The 18,772-nt window shown below is 36.5% G+C and overlaps 3 protein-coding genes and 1 long non-coding RNA gene across 5 annotated transcripts; 1 reads left to right on the forward strand and 3 right to left on the reverse strand.

Moving 5' to 3' along the window:
- Positions 1-600: 600 nt before the first annotated feature.
- Positions 601-3,752, reverse strand: LOC105161173 (serine/threonine-protein kinase CDG1). The gene is made up of 8 exons (XM_011078780.3): positions 3,620-3,752; positions 2,948-3,508; positions 2,673-2,699; positions 2,151-2,591; positions 1,949-2,064; positions 1,355-1,615; positions 901-1,098; positions 601-812 (listed from the first exon to the last, which is right to left on the reverse strand). Exons 1-8 carry the CDS (start codon positions 3,726-3,728, stop codon positions 747-749), a joined length of 1,779 nt encoding a protein of 592 aa, XP_011077082.1. The 5' UTR covers positions 3,729-3,752; the 3' UTR covers positions 601-746.
- On the forward strand, positions 2,612-3,882 carry LOC148788543 (uncharacterized). The gene is made up of 2 exons (XR_016065076.1): positions 2,612-2,997; positions 3,133-3,882. It is a non-coding gene; the product is annotated as an uncharacterized LOC148788543 (long non-coding RNA).
- An 837-nt stretch (positions 3,883-4,719) lies between these two features.
- On the reverse strand, positions 4,720-7,724 carry LOC148788544 (uncharacterized). Of its 2 annotated transcripts, XM_088879365.1 has the most exons (4): positions 7,568-7,724; positions 7,230-7,383; positions 5,853-5,982; positions 4,720-5,777 (listed from the first exon to the last, which is right to left on the reverse strand). In XM_088879365.1, exons 2-4 carry the CDS (start codon positions 7,341-7,343, stop codon positions 5,758-5,760), a joined length of 264 nt encoding a protein of 87 aa, XP_088735491.1. In that variant the 5' UTR covers positions 7,344-7,383; positions 7,568-7,724; the 3' UTR covers positions 4,720-5,757. The 2 variants fall into 2 exon arrangements, with proteins under 2 accessions (XP_088735491.1, XP_088735492.1); XM_088879366.1 differs by lacking the exon at positions 7,568-7,724 and having other exon boundaries at positions 7,230-7,543.
- Positions 7,725-10,539: 2,815 nt separating this feature from the next.
- On the reverse strand, positions 10,540-13,557 carry LOC105161175 (putative serine/threonine-protein kinase PBL25). The gene is made up of 5 exons (XM_011078784.3): positions 12,990-13,557; positions 12,502-12,653; positions 12,216-12,405; positions 11,446-11,837; positions 10,540-11,311 (listed from the first exon to the last, which is right to left on the reverse strand). The coding sequence occupies exons 1-5, from the start codon at positions 13,084-13,086 to the stop codon at positions 10,913-10,915; spliced, it is 1,230 nt and encodes a 409-aa protein (XP_011077086.1). The 5' UTR covers positions 13,087-13,557; the 3' UTR covers positions 10,540-10,912.
- Between the last annotated feature and the right edge of the window lie 5,215 nt (positions 13,558-18,772).

Genomic DNA, 18,772 nt, shown 5'->3' on the forward strand with positions numbered 1-18,772 from the left:
TTTATACAGATTAAAAAACCATGAGAATCAGAAGACATCTCTGTAAAGTCAATCATATGACTTGGGCTATTTGGAGTATATCTTGCTGGGTTTACTAGTGGGTCTGAGTTCGTTTGGTATTGGATTCATGCAAAAGGGGGCTCTTGATGGAATGTACTGGGTCGGTTCACTTAATTACTATTGGACATAATTGAGAATGAACTAAACCATTTCTTGTTTTATTGTCCTTATCTTATATTTGAGCTTAAAGTTCTAGTTGAAAACTCAATTGCCATATGAAGGAGGGTGATCAAGGGGAGGTGTCTAAGTTCTGGTCTTGAGGGTATTTTTAGTTTATTTATCGTTGATGATATTTATGCCATTTTGCTATGAATTTGTGAATTGAGTTCAGACTGACGATTTCTAAACTTTGAAATTTACTGTATGCTTGAATATTGGGTTTTGGTGAGGAACAGGAAGAGGAAAGAAGAAGATCAAGGTACAAAGCATAAGGTACTATAATTTAAAATGATGTAAATATTTTCTTAGTGTTTTCCTCACCAAAGTTCAATAACCATGTGAGGAAATCTCAAAAGGAAAAGAAAGGAAAGCTCATGCTAATTACAAAACAGGTATATTATGTCCATACTGTCTATACGTGCCATTTTTTACATCATTCTTTCTATTATTGGGTTCACATCTCAAGAAGTCTAGAGAAATCCTACAAGTTTTCAAAAAAGGCCTGGAGACATGCTATGTAACGTTTATCACACATGATTAAGTTCTTGTGATTTTGAAGGTGTTGTTGGTAATAAGATCTGCTCTTTCTTTTTCTGCAAGCAAACGAAACTGTGTTAGTTAAAATTGCATTTTGACTGACATTATGTGTGTATATACATTGAATTTGAGAACTGAACAAACCTTCTCACGCTGTGTGTTTTCCCAAGCCTTCTCCAGCTCTTCATAGACTAGATCTATCGTGGGGCGACCCGTGCTTGAACTGGCTACACATAGTACTGCTATTTGCAATATGGACTCAAAATCTACACTGATAACATTTTTCATCCTGGGGTCTTGGAAATCTGTCAGTGGTCGTTTTCCCATGTTCACATCCTTTGCCTGCAACATTTTCAAGATTCAATACCTTCTCCAAGTCCACATACGTTGTGTGACAAACAAATGAGCGATACATGTGTATATTTGTGTCTGGGTGAACCACCAACCACATGTACTTTGTGAACGTGTGTGCATGCACACAAGTCTGCAACTGTTTTTTGTTGTCGTTGTTTGTGTGTGTGTGTGTGTGCACGCACAAGTCTGCAACTAGGTATTATGTGAAAAACTGGATGTGCATCAATGCTGGGATAAAAGGGACCTTTCTTGTAAGCTGATCCCTTGCATCCAGGTCAAGTTCGATCACTCTCTGCCCAGATAAAAGCTGCAAAGTGACAATGCCAAAACTATAGATGTCACTAGCACATGTCAGTTTGGCATTGCTCATATATTCAGGATCCATATAACCTATTGTTCCCCGAACATCTGTATATACTTTGCTCTCTTCCATCCCCAACATTTTTGCCAATCCAAAATCAGACAGCTTTGGTTCCATGTTATGAGTCAGAAGGATATTTGTCAGCTGCAAATACAAGAACCACAGAATAGTGTCAAGACTTACCTGTTTTAGGCTGATCTGAAAATAAATAACTTTGAAATTCTTATCAGGGACAATTAAACAGACACTGTGTGATGTTTCCAGGCACATAGCAAAAACATCATCAGTTACAAAATTACAACAGTTATGTTTTATATCACAGATTCTCATCTAATAGTCAGATGACTGAAGGGGAACCTGCAATGTAAAACATAGTTACATTACTACTATAAGGTGTCAGTGCAATTTTTTGAATTTCTTTGAATATTTGTGAAATTCAAACACTATATATGTAATAAGCATGAAAAGCTGAGTTGCCTTAATATCTCTGTGAACAATGCAGCCATCAATGTGAGTATGCAGATACTTGAGAGCAAATGCACAGTCCCTCAGGATCTTGACCCTCAAATCCCATGTTAGGACAGTATCCTTCCCTGTACATGGACACACAAAATTGATCATGAGTCCGTGTTCCCAAAAGACACACTGGCACCTATCAAAATACCAAATAGAGCCATACTCAAAAGTTGCTGAGCCAAATTTCCATTAGAACAGTATTCATAGACTAGATACTGTTCTCCATCTTCCATGCAGTAACCAAAAAGACACACAAGATTTGGATGTCTGACTCTCGAGAGACCGTCGATCTCTCTAGTGAACGAATCAGATGTGTTACTCTTGTATATCTGCTTGATCGCCACTAGTTGTCCGCTCGGTAGCATGCCCTTGAAGACCTGCCCAGCACTGCCTCTTCCCAAGCACTTCTTTTCGTTCCCATAGTTGATTGCATTGTCAATTTCAGCTTTGGAGAACCGGTAGAGCCCGGAGCATGTGGCTGAGATATCTTTGCTCATAACAGGTTTCTTCTCTTGTTTCTTCGTTATGTATTTGATCAGAGTGATAACAGCAGTTAACCCGATCATCACCAGAAACACTGCCAGCAGAGCTTCAGCCACGCTTTCTGATAAGGTCAGTGTTTCAGTTAAGTGTTCTGTTTTTTTAATAATAGTTGAGGTAGATGTAGAGATGAATTTTTACTTACTGTTCAGTTTAATGTAGTTCACTGGTTCTGCAAAATATGAAAATTAGCTGATAGTCAGATCAGTAGTTAGCCATGTAAAGAACATTTTTTTGTCTGTATATACTCTATGGGTGTGTGTGTGTGTGTGTGTGTGTGTGTGTGAATATACAGTATGTACACGTCTGTGGATTTGACCTCAATCCAAGATTCTCTCATTCTTGGCTCAGTATGCAGTGAGAATCAGAAAACCGCTGGTTGATTAAAAGGGCAAGAACCAAGCAAGACGATGATCTCACCTGGAACAGCCAAAGCAGGCAAGCATCTGTCGAGATCATCAGTCGCAGAGGTGTGATTGATTCTCCCAGCTATCACAAATACGATAAGACTAACCAGACAGACAGCTTTCTCAGTAGGATCACTTCTGTCAATTTTCAGATTCTTCATCATATTATCCAATGCTGTTGAAATTGCATCGGTGCAGCTTCCACAGGCATCATCAAACGAAGGAGAACCAAAATGAGAGCACTGGTGACCAATGTAGTGATTGATGTCTAAGAGCCGAAGGGTCGAGCATCTGCTACTACCATAGAAGAAATCATCAAAGCCACAGGTCTGAACCGACACGTTGTGTTGGTGAGGGAAGGGCCCACTGCAGTTACTCCACTGTTCTTGGCTGATGAAGATATTCCTTGTGGGATCATTGCTTACCTGAATGGCTAAGGCGTGGGAGAAAACGAGGAGGGCATTCTGGCAGCAGCTTGATATGGGGAAGCCACTCCAGTGCTTGAGACTTTCCTTCACATCAGTGCATCCACCTATTGGTTTGTAAGGGAATGTGCTGAAATCCAACCTGCAAGCTGAAAAGTGCATTTTATCTGATCAAGAAGCTGTGTGTGTGTGTGTGAGAGAGAGAGAGAGAGAGAGAGAGAGAGAAAGGGAAGCCTAGAGAGAGAGAGAGAGAGAGTAACCTGGATCTCCTGGTGATGGGGGCAAAGAAGCACCAACACAAAGAAGAGTGATCAAGAAGAACGAGGGAAGCCTAGACTTCCATTCTGCTGCACGAACTCGATTTCGCATGAGAAAATTTTGACACAACAGAGATGCTTAGTGCTTATCGAAAACTAGCAAAAATGAAGAATCTTTTCTTGCAAACAAGCAATGTACCTTCTAATTTATAGACCTCGTCTTCCTCATTAAAATCGAAGAGAAAATTCGGATATTCTAATCTAAATATTTCTTTGCTTAGTAATTTGCAACCCATGCAACCTTGATTTGAACGTTAACTTGGCATGCAGAGACATCATCTGGATATTGGTTGGCAGAAATAGAAGCCGTGAGGAATTTGAAGTGAAAATATATTGGTCACTAGATACTTAAATACTAATCCTTGATAACTCCAAGAACTCGCGCTTTTAGATAATCAAATCTCTCAAGTTTGGTGAAAACAATACCAAAAAATTTTGTTTATAGCTCTTGGATAAGGGTAACCAAAGTTTCACCTGTCATCCAAACGCTGTATAATTTATAGCCACGACAAACTATATGATTTTATGTGAATCATTAATCAGATTAGATCGGAACATCTCGAAACTGGAGTAGGCAAACCCAAGACCTTTATGTAAAAATTACACTTGGGATTTTTAGTCATTGAAACTACCTTGGTATGGTCCATATTACTATTATATGACTGTTATACCTAGGTACTTTTGTCCCTTCTTTGTGTAATACTTAGACTGATTGTTCATCCTGTTGGATGTAGTGAAAGATGTGGCACTAAAATGGATTTTGTTGCCCAAGTCCATGTTTTGTGCTCACTGCCTCTGTTTATACCAAATCCTACGTCCCTTGTTAGTTAAAACTTGACCGATAATTACTATAGTTGTTGGTAATCTACTGATAATAAAATTGCTTTCTTAAAAACAAAATCACATATTTTGGTAGGTAAACGAGAAATTCTTACAGGGGTCGTGGTAGGAGACACCAAATACCAGTTAAACCAACGTGTCTTGATTGAGTGCAGTTCACTAGATTCTTGAAAATGAAAGTAAATAGAGTAGACGACAGTATATTGTCACACGAAATGATGAATCGGATAAAAGAGCAAACCGGTATGGTAAGAATTACAGATTCCTGCTCATCAGTACCAGATGCATATGAATTGCTTAACGAAGAAGAGAACAAAGGGATACTCCAAAATGTTTGTTATTTACATCGTAGAAATCCCAGATAAATACAGAAAATAAGACAGCGCATGAGAAAGAAACTATTATCACCTTCATAATGATTTCAGGATTTTCTACTTATTTGGTACCCGTTTCCAAAGCTCGATGCAGTTCACCATAGCAGCATACCAGACAACCTTGACACACATTCCATTCCATATGTCTTCCATCATTTATCACCTCAGCTTTCATTCTTTTCCTAACATAAAAGACAGCAGTTATGCCAGTCTCACCATCTCATTCTTGCAACTTATGTTCACTACTGAGACAGTCCTGTAAGAACAGCATTGATGTACCTAGAATTCCTTGCCTCGAGCTTTAGGGCCTGTGTTGGAGCATCATAGTTAGCTGAATTAACCAACGTTGACATGAGAAACCACAGGCCACCCCACTTGGCAAGCTGAAAGGCTAACCATGGACAAATTCTGCTCCCTTACGGAAAGGCTCCAGGGTTGTGAGGGTTGGTAATGTGCTGTGTTGATTAAATCTCTGTTGCAATCACCTGCTGGGGTGTAGTCATCATCAATAGAGATCGTGTATCTTTTCCATGACAGTAGACAGGAAAAAGCGGCCAGAGAGAGAAACATCATTCATTGACGAGTCCATGAGGCAATCTATATATGATATTTTGTACACATTAATGTCATACCCTTCTGGGAGTTTTAGATCCTTTTCGAGGTCCAGATCGTTTACAACTATTAAGTGGAAGTGGGAAAACAATGGGGAACAGCGATCACAATCTCCACTTCGGCATCCTTAGTGCTTATTCAATACATTATTTCAGGATTCTAATGAAAGAAATCAAAGAGCAAGAGCAACTTGGTCCTCCTCAGATGGTTTAATATGCATATAGAGTCACATCTCTCACCCAATGTCAGAAGGTGTCAAAATTTTTCAGAGCATCCTGAAAAGAAATCAGAAGTCACAAAAGAGACCAGAATTGTACTCAAGTAGAGCACTCGGTGAAAAAATAACTTACGAGTGGGAAGAACAGGAAGCAGAATGTGTTGGATGTTGAGAGCCTCAATTACAGAAAGGATTTCTTCTTTGCCGGTTGCCACAAACATATTCAGAATCTTCTCGTTCAGTTTCCCAGCTTTTAATGTCCTCTGACAGTCCCAAAAGCAAAGTGCACAGGAATGTTTGACGTAAATAATTAGCAAGGCAAAGTTAAGAAAATATAGCAGTATCCTGATGATTTGCCTGATGGAAGGAATGTGATCTAATCTTCTCATCAACAGAGGACAAGGAAACAACCAATTCAAGGAGCAATTCATCAACTAAAATCACAAATGTAGAAATCACAAAACGGAGAAAACAAAAGGAACTTGAGTTTCCAAGAAGCATCATGATTACCCATGACGGCGCCCAATATTTTCCTAACGTTACAATTCTAGACCATGGACCACTTCAAAAAAGTAAGAATAGAGGAGAGTGATACCCCTAACACAATCTCCCTGAGCAACATGATCAAGAAGATAATAAGCAGTAAAAAAAGAAAACCAACAGAGCACTCCTATCCAATCAAGGAAAAACAAAACATAAAATCAGAGTACTAATAGAAATGAAGTCAACAAAATGTCATTGTGCTTTAACTCCCATAATGACCACCAGATACCGTGTTTTCCAGAGGGGATTTAGAGTATACTACAGTTATATACACACACACACACACAGTCACATATACATACTTTTAACTCCCATACGGACCATTGGATGCAATATTTCGCAGAGGTGTAGTTCAGCGGGGGGGGGGGGGGGGGGGGAGGGGGCTCATGTGTAATACACTTATATATATTACACATGTAGGCCACCATAGCTCAAAACCAAAATGTTCTAGTTCACTCAAACTCGTCAGCTTTCCTGCACAACCAAACTCTTCAAACTGCAGCGCTGCAACCTTCTTCTTAGACGGATAAAACAGCAAAATGTCTGGGAAAACACAAAAAGAAAGGGATTCCAGGACTAGCTTGAAACTACTGTAGTTCATTATTTCAAGAGAATTAACAAAATCCAATTCCAACCCAGAATTTCAAATAAAAAAATCAAAACAAACCTCAAATACTGATCTACTATCTATACCCCTCCACAAAAAGCACAAAACACACCAAAGAAAAGAAAGCACCAAAAATAAGAACCCATCCCCCCACCCCCAACACCAAAGCAAGACCCCATCAAAACAAACAATCATTCGTAGAATCAATAAAAACCCATGTCACAACAACCAAAAGTGCACACATAAAATGAAAAAAGAAGGCATCTTTGGCAGATATATACAGCAAGCATATAGAGATGAAGTGGGGTTGTTCTTTTCTTTTTTCTTTTTGTGCGCGTGAGCATGGACAAATATACTTACCACGAAGAGCTCGAGAAGAATATGTTCAGGCAAAAAGGAGATATCAGATATATGAGAGAAGTTGTTGAGGGCAGAGTCAATTGACAGCGAGAGAAGGGTGGGCGGATTTCTCATTCATACACGCCTTCATCCGATTCTTGCTCTTCCTTTCTATCTATACAATTACCACAAAATCAATCAAATTCTATGCACTAATAATTCTTGCTCCCATTAGAGATACATACACGTAAAGACATGATTTTGATTTTTTTTTCTTTTTCTTTTTTGTGGGGGGTGGGGGGCGCTCCTAGTTATTTTTGCAGATAAACATCAGCAAATTCAGAAAGGAATGTTCTTACCGAGGTGGTTTTTCCTCGAAGACTTTTGTCCTTGCGACAAAGGCTGCTCAAGAATCTTGAATGGATAATAGGCAAGCAGAAAAGCCCGAGTGGAATTGTTGCAGAGATGTTTCATTGACTTTGAATTTGGCAGCATTCACAATTGGAAAAGTAAAGCACATCACCTTAATTAAAATTTAATTATATTCATATTTTCCTTTTGAAATCCACAAAATTTTCAAGATATTTATTTTGAGGGTAAATCACATTCTTTTTATACTTTATATATTTATTTTAGAAAAAGAATACAAACAACTCCTTGATACAGTGTTATATATGCAAAAATCAAATTATTTTTTTGTTTTTTAAAATAGAATAAATTACTTCCTTACAAGAGTGCCGATAGTGCATTTTTTGGTTAATTTTAAATGTTATTAGTTAATTTAATTTTGTATTGAATATTATTTATATAAATAACAGGAAATAAATTTTAAAATTTTATATTATTACATTCAAGCATAAAAGTAAATAATTATTTTAATTTATTATATAGTAATTTATAAAATAAAAATAAATAAAAAAAGTGACTTGATGGGCTTCTATATTAGGTTAATTATTTTTTTATTATTAAAAAATAAATAAATTATATAAATATAATTTGAATAATATAATATAATATTAATATGACGAGTCATGGTTTCGAATAAAGAAATAATTTTTTTTTTTTAAATTTTCACCATGTCCTGGATGCAATTCACGATATGGATGGATTGCAACCACGACTTGATTTTAATTTTTTTTTATTTTTGTTTAATTAAATTTTATATAAATTAATTATATATATAAATTAATTATATAAAATTAATTTTTAACAAGATATTAAAGTTCAAAAAATTATAATATTAAAATTATATTAATTTAAAAAATTATAATTAAGTATACAAATACAATAGTGTATATTTTTTACAATTATAAAAAATACAATTATTTTTGACAACCCCCACCGGTGCATTTGATTGTAGAAAAATCTCTTTGTTGGGGTTGTTGCCTTTCAGGCATTTGCGCCCAATCCATCTTGTTGTGAATACGTGATGTTTGATTTCAAAGCGGAGCATAACTTATTCCTAAATTCAGTCGTGCCCATTTTTGAATTCTCTTTAATTTTTTTCAAAAATCTCTTCTCAATCTTTTCAATCCTCACTTAGAACGTTTAAGAGCCAAGACTTAAGTTGACAAAGGTTGTCAAGCCGACTGATGGGGAGTCATCATATGGAAGCCTGTGAGGCTTGATCGGTATGACTTGAACTCCTTCACTCCGATAGTTTGGGGTTTAGTCCTTAAACTTGAGAATCCATGTAGTCTCATATATGGGACGACTGAGTTTAGGGCCTGGTAAAAGATTATCATATTTGATGTGATTATTATAAGCTAGTGCAGTCAAAACATATGTGAAGACTAGTAAGTTATCCCAAGAGAGGATCCATAACCTATCATGAGATGATAATGATCTCCTATGTGTTCCGATGTGTGTGTGCTCACGGAAGTCTATGGCCACACTGGATGATCAAATAGGAAAGTATTTTTCTATGCTGATCAAGTGGAGAAACACAATCAAAATATTAAGCATAGATGTCTAGTCTAAAAAGAGAACCGATGACCAAATCCATGCCCTAGACTAAGATGGGGAGATGGAAGATGGAAGGACCGTGCCATTTTGTCACTCGGTAGCCTTAAGGTTCACGTCATTTTCACATATTCTTTAATACTATAGACTGTTTCAAGACTGCTACCCATGGCGACGGGTGCTTTCAGATTAAATGTTAATCAAAAGTGATTGATGAAATATGATTTAATTAATCTAGCTCAAGAATATTTGTCAATTAAATTATATGTTGACACAAGGCCAAGTTTAGGTGAGGATGAACGTACAAAGTCACACAAAACACCACTCAAGCAAGTAGTAGAATTAATTATGAATTCTACAAGGAATGAATTAATTTAAAGAGTTTAAATTAATTCGAGAGATTAAACGATGTGAACATTCAAATGGGAGAACCCATGTAATGGGAAGCCCATGATTTAATTAACGAGATTAATTAAATTTAGGTTAGGTCTAATTAATTTGATAAGATCAATTTTAATTGAACCGAATGAATTAATTAATTAGAATTTTGACTTTGTAATTTAATGAGAGTAAATAAACTGGGTTAGGCTCAATTATTTGATGAATTAAAATTTAAATATGCTTATTTTCATACTTGCGTTGAGTTCTTGCCAAGTCACGGACCATACTGATTCTTTCAGGTGTTACTTGATCAAAACTTGGACCATTCCATTTGACCGCACCACCAAACGAGGTGAATCCATCCTTAGACATTCTTAATTCCCAATATCTGGACTAGAACCAAGTATTCTAACTTTTATTCTTCAAAGCCAAAAACAACATCTAGTAATTGTCAAGTAGGTTCTCATGGCCGTTTTTCTTGGCAAGGTACATAGCATAAACACAACATATTTTGCTTTCATAGATGCATTAGAATGTGTGGATCATGTCTTTTCCTTTTCTTGAGGTTCTTAGGAATATGAAGTTCAAAAAGGAGAAATAAATTTGGATTTGTAGGCAAGAACCCTCCTAAGGACTCTTCCATATTAAACTCCTTTAACCCATTCTTGTGCCCACTCTTGTTATGGCCCAATGACAAGAAAAAGGACATGCACAATTCCTAACATGGTTTTAGGAAATCATGTTAATTCCTGCTTTGATATTTCATTTTTATTTTTTAATTTTCTCAAAGAATGTATTAATTTAACGACATTATATGTCAACATACGCTAAATATTAATACATAACCATATAGCATTATAAGTGGCAACATGATGCAAAAGTTGGTGTCATAATGTCTGTGATCACAATAAGTTGAGTACTATTCTCAATGCTTACATATCAAAAGCCTAGTAAAAAACTAAAAAAAGTAAAAACGAACACTAGCTAAAAAGTCAAGAGAAAATATTTTATGCACACAAATAACCCATTGTTGTCCTTCACATAACCACAAATGCAACAATTGGCTAAAAAAAGAAGATTTTTAACTACCAATTAGACAAAAATCAAAGTATTCATGAAATGAACTTGAAAATGATCACATTTCATGATCATATATCCATATGAATTTGTAGTCATTTCCCACATTGTTATATACAAATTTGGATGGATTGTACGTGGTTGTGCATTGAATACAAACCAACTTGATTTTTCCAGAGCTTTGTCGACCGTCTTTACATTTGAGCTGATGTTGCTCTTTGAAATTTATCCACACCCACGACCACTAGAAGCAAGACTACCATTACCTCGAGCATCGTTCATCGCTACTTTGCATCACGATTAGGTTCTCGAATTGTAACACGCCTTGATGTGGATTGTTTTGGTGTGCTTATATCAGAATCATCATCTGAACTATCATCATCCGAATCTAGATTTTCATTATGTCGGCCTTCGTCTCCGTGTCTATTTTGACTTGTTGTTCCCACCTTTCCCGACAAGATGGGAACAAGACGAGCTGGAACCGGTGCCCCCAAAGGAGCCATTGCAAGAAAACTAAGCGCTGCCACAACGTCGGTGATGAAAGGACGAACTGAGGGTTCCTCTTGTAGGCACATGGATGCAACTCCCACGGCTTGATTTAAGCTTGTCACAGGAAAGTCGTTTTGGAGAAGTGGATCTGCCATGTCCGGAAACCTCTTTTGATCCTTGAAAAATTCTTGTGCCTATTAAACCACGTCAATGATTTTTAGGAAGTTACGTTGAACATCTTAAGGAGTTGTAAACATTAAACATAATAAAGTTTTCTACCCAAATAGATATAAAAAATATGGATCAACCATCACATATACATACTTACCCAATTAACTAAATTTTGCTCATTCGTTGGACGTGTCGTGTCAAAGGCCCTACGTCCCGTGATAAGCTCTAGTAAGACTACACCAAAACTATAAACGTCCGCTTTTGATGTTAGTTCTCCATGTCTTTCGTATTCAGGTGCACAATACCCATAAGCCGACATGACGGTTGGCGTCACATTCATCTTATTGCCACTCTGTATTAGCTTTGCAAGCCCGTATTCAGAGAGTTTCGGATTCTTCGACTCATCCAGCAAAATGTTTGATGATTTCATATCGCGATATATAATAGGTGGGTTGGCCTTCTCATGTAGATACTCAAGACCTTCTGCAACACCCGTAGCTATCTTCATTCTTGTCGACCAATCTAATGGTTTTTTGTCACCCGAAATGTCTAAAATATAAAACAAGCCCACAATAAGTCAGCAACATGCAAGAACAAATCTCAAGTATATGATATAAAGTAATAAAACATACTCGTACTTTAAAGAAGTTGTCGTTTTCTCAAGTGAGTGTAGGTGTTAGGATATGGATTCTGACCTACTGTTGTATTTCCGACATACACAGTCTTCTATTGTAACTACATGAAATACTATTCTTATGAGAGAAATTTGGGGGATATCAGACATATTAACACTCTTAACTGCATCAAAGTCTATATATCCTGTGTTTTAATATTGTTCTTATTTCACATAGTCTACAATCCTTACACAAATGATGAACTATGAATACAAAAAATAACTACAAAGAGAACCCATGTAGTAAAAGTTACCAAATAGATGGTTTTTCAAAGAACCCGTGGGTAAGTATTCGTAGACCAAAAGCCGTTGCTCTCCATCGGCACAATATCCAAGCATCTGGACCAAATTCGGGTGGCTAAGTAGAGTCAACACTAGAACTTCAACCTGAAACTCCTTGCTCCCTTGTGTCCCACTCCTGTCTAGTTGCCTAACAGCGACAACCTATTCAAACCAAAGAAACATATAGATATTTACGTACTAGGTTTTTTTTTGTTGGACAAGGATTTGACGTTGAGGAACAAAGAATGCATATATTACCTCGCCACTTTGGAGCGTCCCTTTGTACACTTTTCCAATTCCACCTTCACCAATTAAGCATTCTTGACGAAAGTTCTTTGTTGCAGAGGCAAGTTCACGGAAAGTAAATGCTTTCGCTGTGTTTTCATCTTCTCCTCCAACATTGGCATCACCTGTCAAAGTATTCTTATCGTTATGTATTGAAAGATGAAAATTAACACAAAATTGAAAAGCTAGCTACTCCTAAATTCTTGAATTTTTTTTCTTCCCCATTGTTCATCTTGATCAAGTGATCTTTACCAAGAAAACGTCAATATTTATCCCTCCTCCAAAATTAAGAATTATGACTCAGTCCTTGATCAAAATAAAAAATACCCATAAATAGTTTTTTTTTCTTAAAAAAAAAAAAGAGATACTAACCCCTAGAATTTTCTTATGATCATTGACAACATGCATATAAAATATGGTTCTTGGATGAAAAAAAATAAAACAAAAAAAATAACATGTACCAGGATTGGGTGGTGAAGTGGCATCTTTGGTCTGAGCTACAGGCACATCATTTTCCTCGGAGGTTTCTTTTTTTGAAAAACATGGAAAGCAACTCATGTCTTCAGGCTCTCAAGAACAAAGAACTTTTATCTCTCTCGCTCTCTCTCCTTTTCAATCTCCAGACCTCAAAAATGCTCTAAACAACAAGAGTTTTGTTTCCTGAATAAATTATAATTTAGCGAATAATATCTATTTTTTTTCTTTTTCTTGAGGGGGTAGAGAGGGGGAATATTCAAATCCCAATATGAATAAAAATGCCAAACTATGTGCAATATTTAATTTGATTTGTAATGATATTTAATGTTATCAAGAGTTGAAGAAAAAAATAGCAGAAATTATTTTAGGTTGCAGGAGGGGGGATGAGGAGGGGTATGGGAAGGGGGCGGGGGATGGTAGAGGGTCCTCCTGAGAAATGAAGGACCCTTATTGGTGAAGACAGTAAATTGTGTAGGAACAAGGAGGGAAGAAGAAGAAGAAAAGAGAGAGAAAATTAGGGCCTACATGATGTTTATTCACATGCATTTGGGGGAGCTACACACTTTTTTCTTTGAGGAATTTCATCATTCATTCCGGAGAAAAAAGAGGACCTTAAATGGACATAGTTTTTTCACCTTATCTACTTGTCTTCTTCTTTTCTTTTGTTTAATTATTTTGTATATATAGCTTCTTATATTATAAATACTAATTATAGTTTTCTCATTTGATAATGTGATTTTCTAGATAAAGTTTTGTTTTCATCTTATATTATTTTCTATTTCTTGATTCCCACCGATTAAAATACAACATTCTTAGCTTAGAATATTATTAAATTTTGGTATGAAAAGTGTGGTGGTGGTGCATGAAATGAAGTTGAGGCTACAGTTAGACTCTCTTTTTTTTTTTTGTTTTTTTAATGATAATACTGCTTGCACCGGTGCTGCGGCGACGATAATTTTTCTTTCAAGATATAATAACTCTAACAATTTCAAAGTAATAGCACTAGAAAGTTTAAGATACAACAAACTGAAATGGTTAACAATTTCTCTTGTATTTCTTGCCCAGTAGATACATCTATTTATACATTCAAGAAAAGCTAAAAAATGAAAGTCTATATCTAAGCTATTAGCCAAAAATACCATAACTAATATGTGCAATAATCTTTGCTAACCATAAATTAATATATGCAGTAATTTAATTATGATATGACAACTAACAAATTACACTTGATGATATCCCATTACTCCTCAAGTTGGAGCATGAAGGTCGTGAATGCCCAACTTGCTGAGAAGAAAGTCGAATCGTTGTTTTTCAAGAGCTTTGGTGAAGATGTCGACGAGTTGCAAGTTGGTACAAACATGAAAAATGACAATATTACCGGCTTGAATCTGGTCACTCACATAGTGGCAATCCACCTCAATAGACTTAGTGCGTTCATGGAACAAGGGGTTAGCAATAATATATAGTGCAGTTTGACTATCGCAGAATAACTGCATAGGAGTAGTGTGAATCACACCTGAGTACTTGAGCAAATACTTGAGCTAAACAAGTTCATAAGAAGCAACAGACACAGAATGATATTCAGTTTCGTTAGAAGAGCGAGACACAATAGGTTGCTTCTTATAGGGGGTGTCCCCCTTCAGTGGGATTCTACACGTTCCCTAAAGAATGTATAGATGTTGTTTAGATAAGCCATAATCTGTTCTTATCCTCGATAAATTTTATTGGTGAAAGTCTATCTCCAATTTGAGGGGGATTCTTCACTGATGAGGACTTCTAACTAGCAAGGAGTCCTTTTGATCTAAGAGTCCAGGGCTTTGAGGGAACCTCCCTTGCCTCGTATTCTCCATGTTGGTTAAGAGGTACACTTGGCGATCCAAGTGTATGCCATGTGGGGATGTCTAGACATGGGCCTTGGGTCGATCCCCTTGTTGGGGCCATTCTCTTGGGTTGCTTCCATAAATACGATGGGCCTCTTCCTTCATCTTAGTGTTATGGGCCCTGCTGGGCTACTAAGGGCTTTTTATTCTTTCTCGGGTCGAATTTCTTTGGGCCATATGCATCACTCCAGAACCTCAAAAGGTAGTTGTGGAAAGTGCTAGAATAGAAAGAAATTTTGTTGAAACAAAGAAGAATAAGGTATATAAAAAAAAAGTAAGGAAAAAAGACAAGGATAAGGGTAAGGTGATTAGGGAGGATGACATAGAGTTTTTGGCAGAAGTACCTGTAGATGAGGTAGGAAATATATTACCATGAGGAGGTTTTGTACGGATTTGGCAAGTGGTACACAAATTCTTTAGATAAGGTATGGGTGATGTGGATGAGGATGATCTAGATGATGCAGATTTTTTAAAGAATGATTATGAGGTGGGTTCAGTTAGTGGGGAGAATGAATATGATGATGAATTAGTGAAAATTTTGTGGATGAAGCTAGTGTTGAGATGGATAGTACAGATGAAACAAATTTTGAATCAAGTACAAATATGGTGGTTAGTGATAATGATATAGTTGAACATAGGCTTCCAGAAGATGATGACAATGGGCCTAATTTTCTTATCCTCAATCCAGGGGAGATGCATAACCCTTCACTGGAATTGGGGATGATATTTTGTTCAAATAAAGAGTTGAAAAGAGCAATTCATTCTTATGCAATAAAATATAAAAGACGTGTGAAATTTACTAAGAACGATTCATTCAGAGTTTATGTTGTTTGTCCTGGTGATGGTTGTCAATAGAAAATACATGCAAACAAGCTAAAGAATAAATGAAAATTTTAGATTAATCTATACCAAGATGAACACACTTGCCCACAAGTTTTTAATGTCATAAATGTGAAAACTAGCTAGCTACGTAAGAGGTACCTACAGTACTTCAAATCTGACCCTAAAAGAGATGTGAAGGGATGGAGGGTAGACGTAATGAATCAACATAGGTGTCATGTTTCAAAAGATCAAGCTTACAGAGCTAAGAGACAGGCACTAAAAAAACTTGAAAGGCAACTCTGAACATCAATCCATTAAACTATGGGACTATGCAGAGGAAGTGAGGAGAACAAATCCTGGGCCAACTATCATTTTGGGGGTAAATGATGTGAATGGTGAAAACAGGTTTGAAAACATTTATGTTTGGCTCAGTGCTTTAAAAAAGGGTTTTTTGGGAGGTTGCAAACCAATTATTTGTGTATATGGCTGCCATTGCAAGGGACCCCATAAGGGTATTTTGCTTATTGTTGTGGGCTTGGACCCTAATAACAATTTGTACCACATAGCCTATTCTGTGGTTTAAAGGAAGTTAAGAGACACATGGGAGTGGTTTTTTACTGTATTGAAGCAAGATTTATTTATTCAGAGAGACAATAAATACATATTCATAATCATCAATTAGGGTTTCCATGAAACAAAATCAGCAGTAGTTAATTTGAAAATTGAAGAGATGACTAGGGAGTAGGAAGAAGAATGTTAGGTAAATAATAGGGGGGAAATTAATGAAGAATCGGATGATTAAGGAAGAAAATCTTTTTACACGCTTCAATCTTCTCAACAGGTAAACTCAAGTCTCTTATCAATTTCTTCGTACTATAATAATCCTAGGTTAGGGTGTGATCACGAGGCAATATATGATCAGCCCACTGCGATATTTGATCATAATATTATGATAATATGGCTATCGTCTTTGATATTCACCAACTCAGCTACAACCCCCAATTGAAATTGGGTGCAACCGTTCAACAACGGCTGCTTGGCAGCATGCACTACATCGTGAAACCGATTTGCCAGCCCAAATACATAATCATAGGGGCCCTCACCGTAATATGAACTAAACCCTGTGTCAGTAGGACACGACCTCGTACCATCATCAGGCACACCATCCTGTTATGATTAGAAGACCAGACAGTAGGCACAACAGCATCAAAAACCATCCTCTGCGCCCAAACCATCTTGTTGCATCACCTCAAGGCGTACTCGTATCCTGCATAACATGAGAAATGGGAGTTTGCTCCTCCCACAATGGTGCTACCATGACGGCCTCAACATACTCATGCACCCCATCTCGCCATGAGAAGTCCAATTATAATACTTCGGTATAAAATCTTTCATAAACAAGTCGAAATTTGCCTCATCTGTGGTTTTGAAAAAACTTTATTTTTGCACTTCCGACAATGACACTTAATTTTCTCACCGTCTATATATGCATGTTGAGACTTGGCCCATTCTATAAATGTAGCAACACTAGTCTGAAACTCTAGAGTAAGACCCGCTCTATTCAGAAGGTTCTTCTCATATATTTATCTCCTCAACTGTCTTAACATAATGGTGAGTCCTACACACACACACACATATATATATTATTATAATATTAAATTTAATTGACAAAATTACAACAAATATAATCAATTAACAAATAAAGGGCTAAAGTTGTTACCTGATCAAAATAACTCCAAATACCAACAAAAATTCGAGACAGATTGACGAAAAAGAGTAGAAAAATATTAGTGAAATAGTGAGAGATTAAAAAAATTCGAGAGAGATTTAGAAAATAGAAAGAAAATAAAAAGAATAGAAGAAGATAATGAGATTAAATGAAAATAGAGGAACACATTTATATAAAAAATTTTGGAACGATCTTTGGAAGGGGTACAGGATCACATATCTAGCCGTTAAAAAATAGCCGTTAATTTAGATTTTGGGACGACACTTGAGACGGCCTTAGGAACTGTCATTCCGACCGTTGAAATATAGACATTGTATTTCATTTGGAATGGTCTCAGTAACATTAAAGAAATAATACAAAAAAAAACGTTCCAATGTGTACCGAGTTTTGGAACGATTTTAGAAACACGTGACTTTTTAAATAAAACCCATAATTTGGAATAGTTTTTCACATTATTGATTAAGAGTGCACCAAAATTGTTCCAAATTGTACCTCATTTTGGAATACATTTTCGAACTGTCATTTTTGGGACATTCATTGCAAGACATATAGGAACAGTTGGCTTAGGACCTTTCCTAATTCTAATATAGCGTTCCAAATAGAGTTCCAACTATTTACCTTTACTACTTTGAAATGGTAATTAAAACAGAATTAGTAACTGTTTGTTTGGAACTCATCTTGGAACGGTCAAATTCAAAACCCAAAAAAAAGGTTGAACATGACATCATATTTTAATATTCGTTCCTGATGTGTTTCAAAGACTGTTCCAAGATAAAACGAGCTTTGGAACAGTTGCCCAAACCGAGCTAAATCTCGCCTTTTTTTGTAGTGAAAGTTTTAAGGTTAAATCGTGTAAGTTTAGAAATTAAGGGATTGGTATGTATGAAAGAGATTTAATTAATTGATAATAAATTATAGAATTAAATGTTCTAAATATAATTTTCATTAAATAAATAGTACAATCGTACAGTACAACAGTGCTCAATGAGTGGCGTCTCTCTCGACAGGCCAAGAGATACGCCAAAGTCTATATAACGCACAAGAACTAATAGAGCGAGCTAAAGAAGCACTAAGAATCCTCTGTCTAACATCTTCCACAATGAGTCCAGCAAGTGTTGTTTCTCTCTCAGACTACTCAAAACATCTCAAGTTCCATTCCTTCCAAATATGATACACACATGAAGCCAGTAGCGCACGATAAGCCATATTAATAATGTGTTGCTCTCTCTATTTTCTTGTAGCCCACTCTATGTCCATTGGCCAGTCTCGGTTCGGCCAAATGAAGCGAACAGATCGTCGAATAGCTATAAGGCACCGTCGGGCATAGCAACATCAG

Source organism: Sesamum indicum, linkage group LG4 (genome assembly GCF_026168435.1).
Source record: "Sesamum indicum cultivar Baizhima isolate 11 linkage group LG4, ASM2616843v1, whole genome shotgun sequence".
In the NCBI taxonomy this organism is placed as follows: Eukaryota; Viridiplantae; Streptophyta; class Magnoliopsida; order Lamiales; family Pedaliaceae; genus Sesamum; species Sesamum indicum.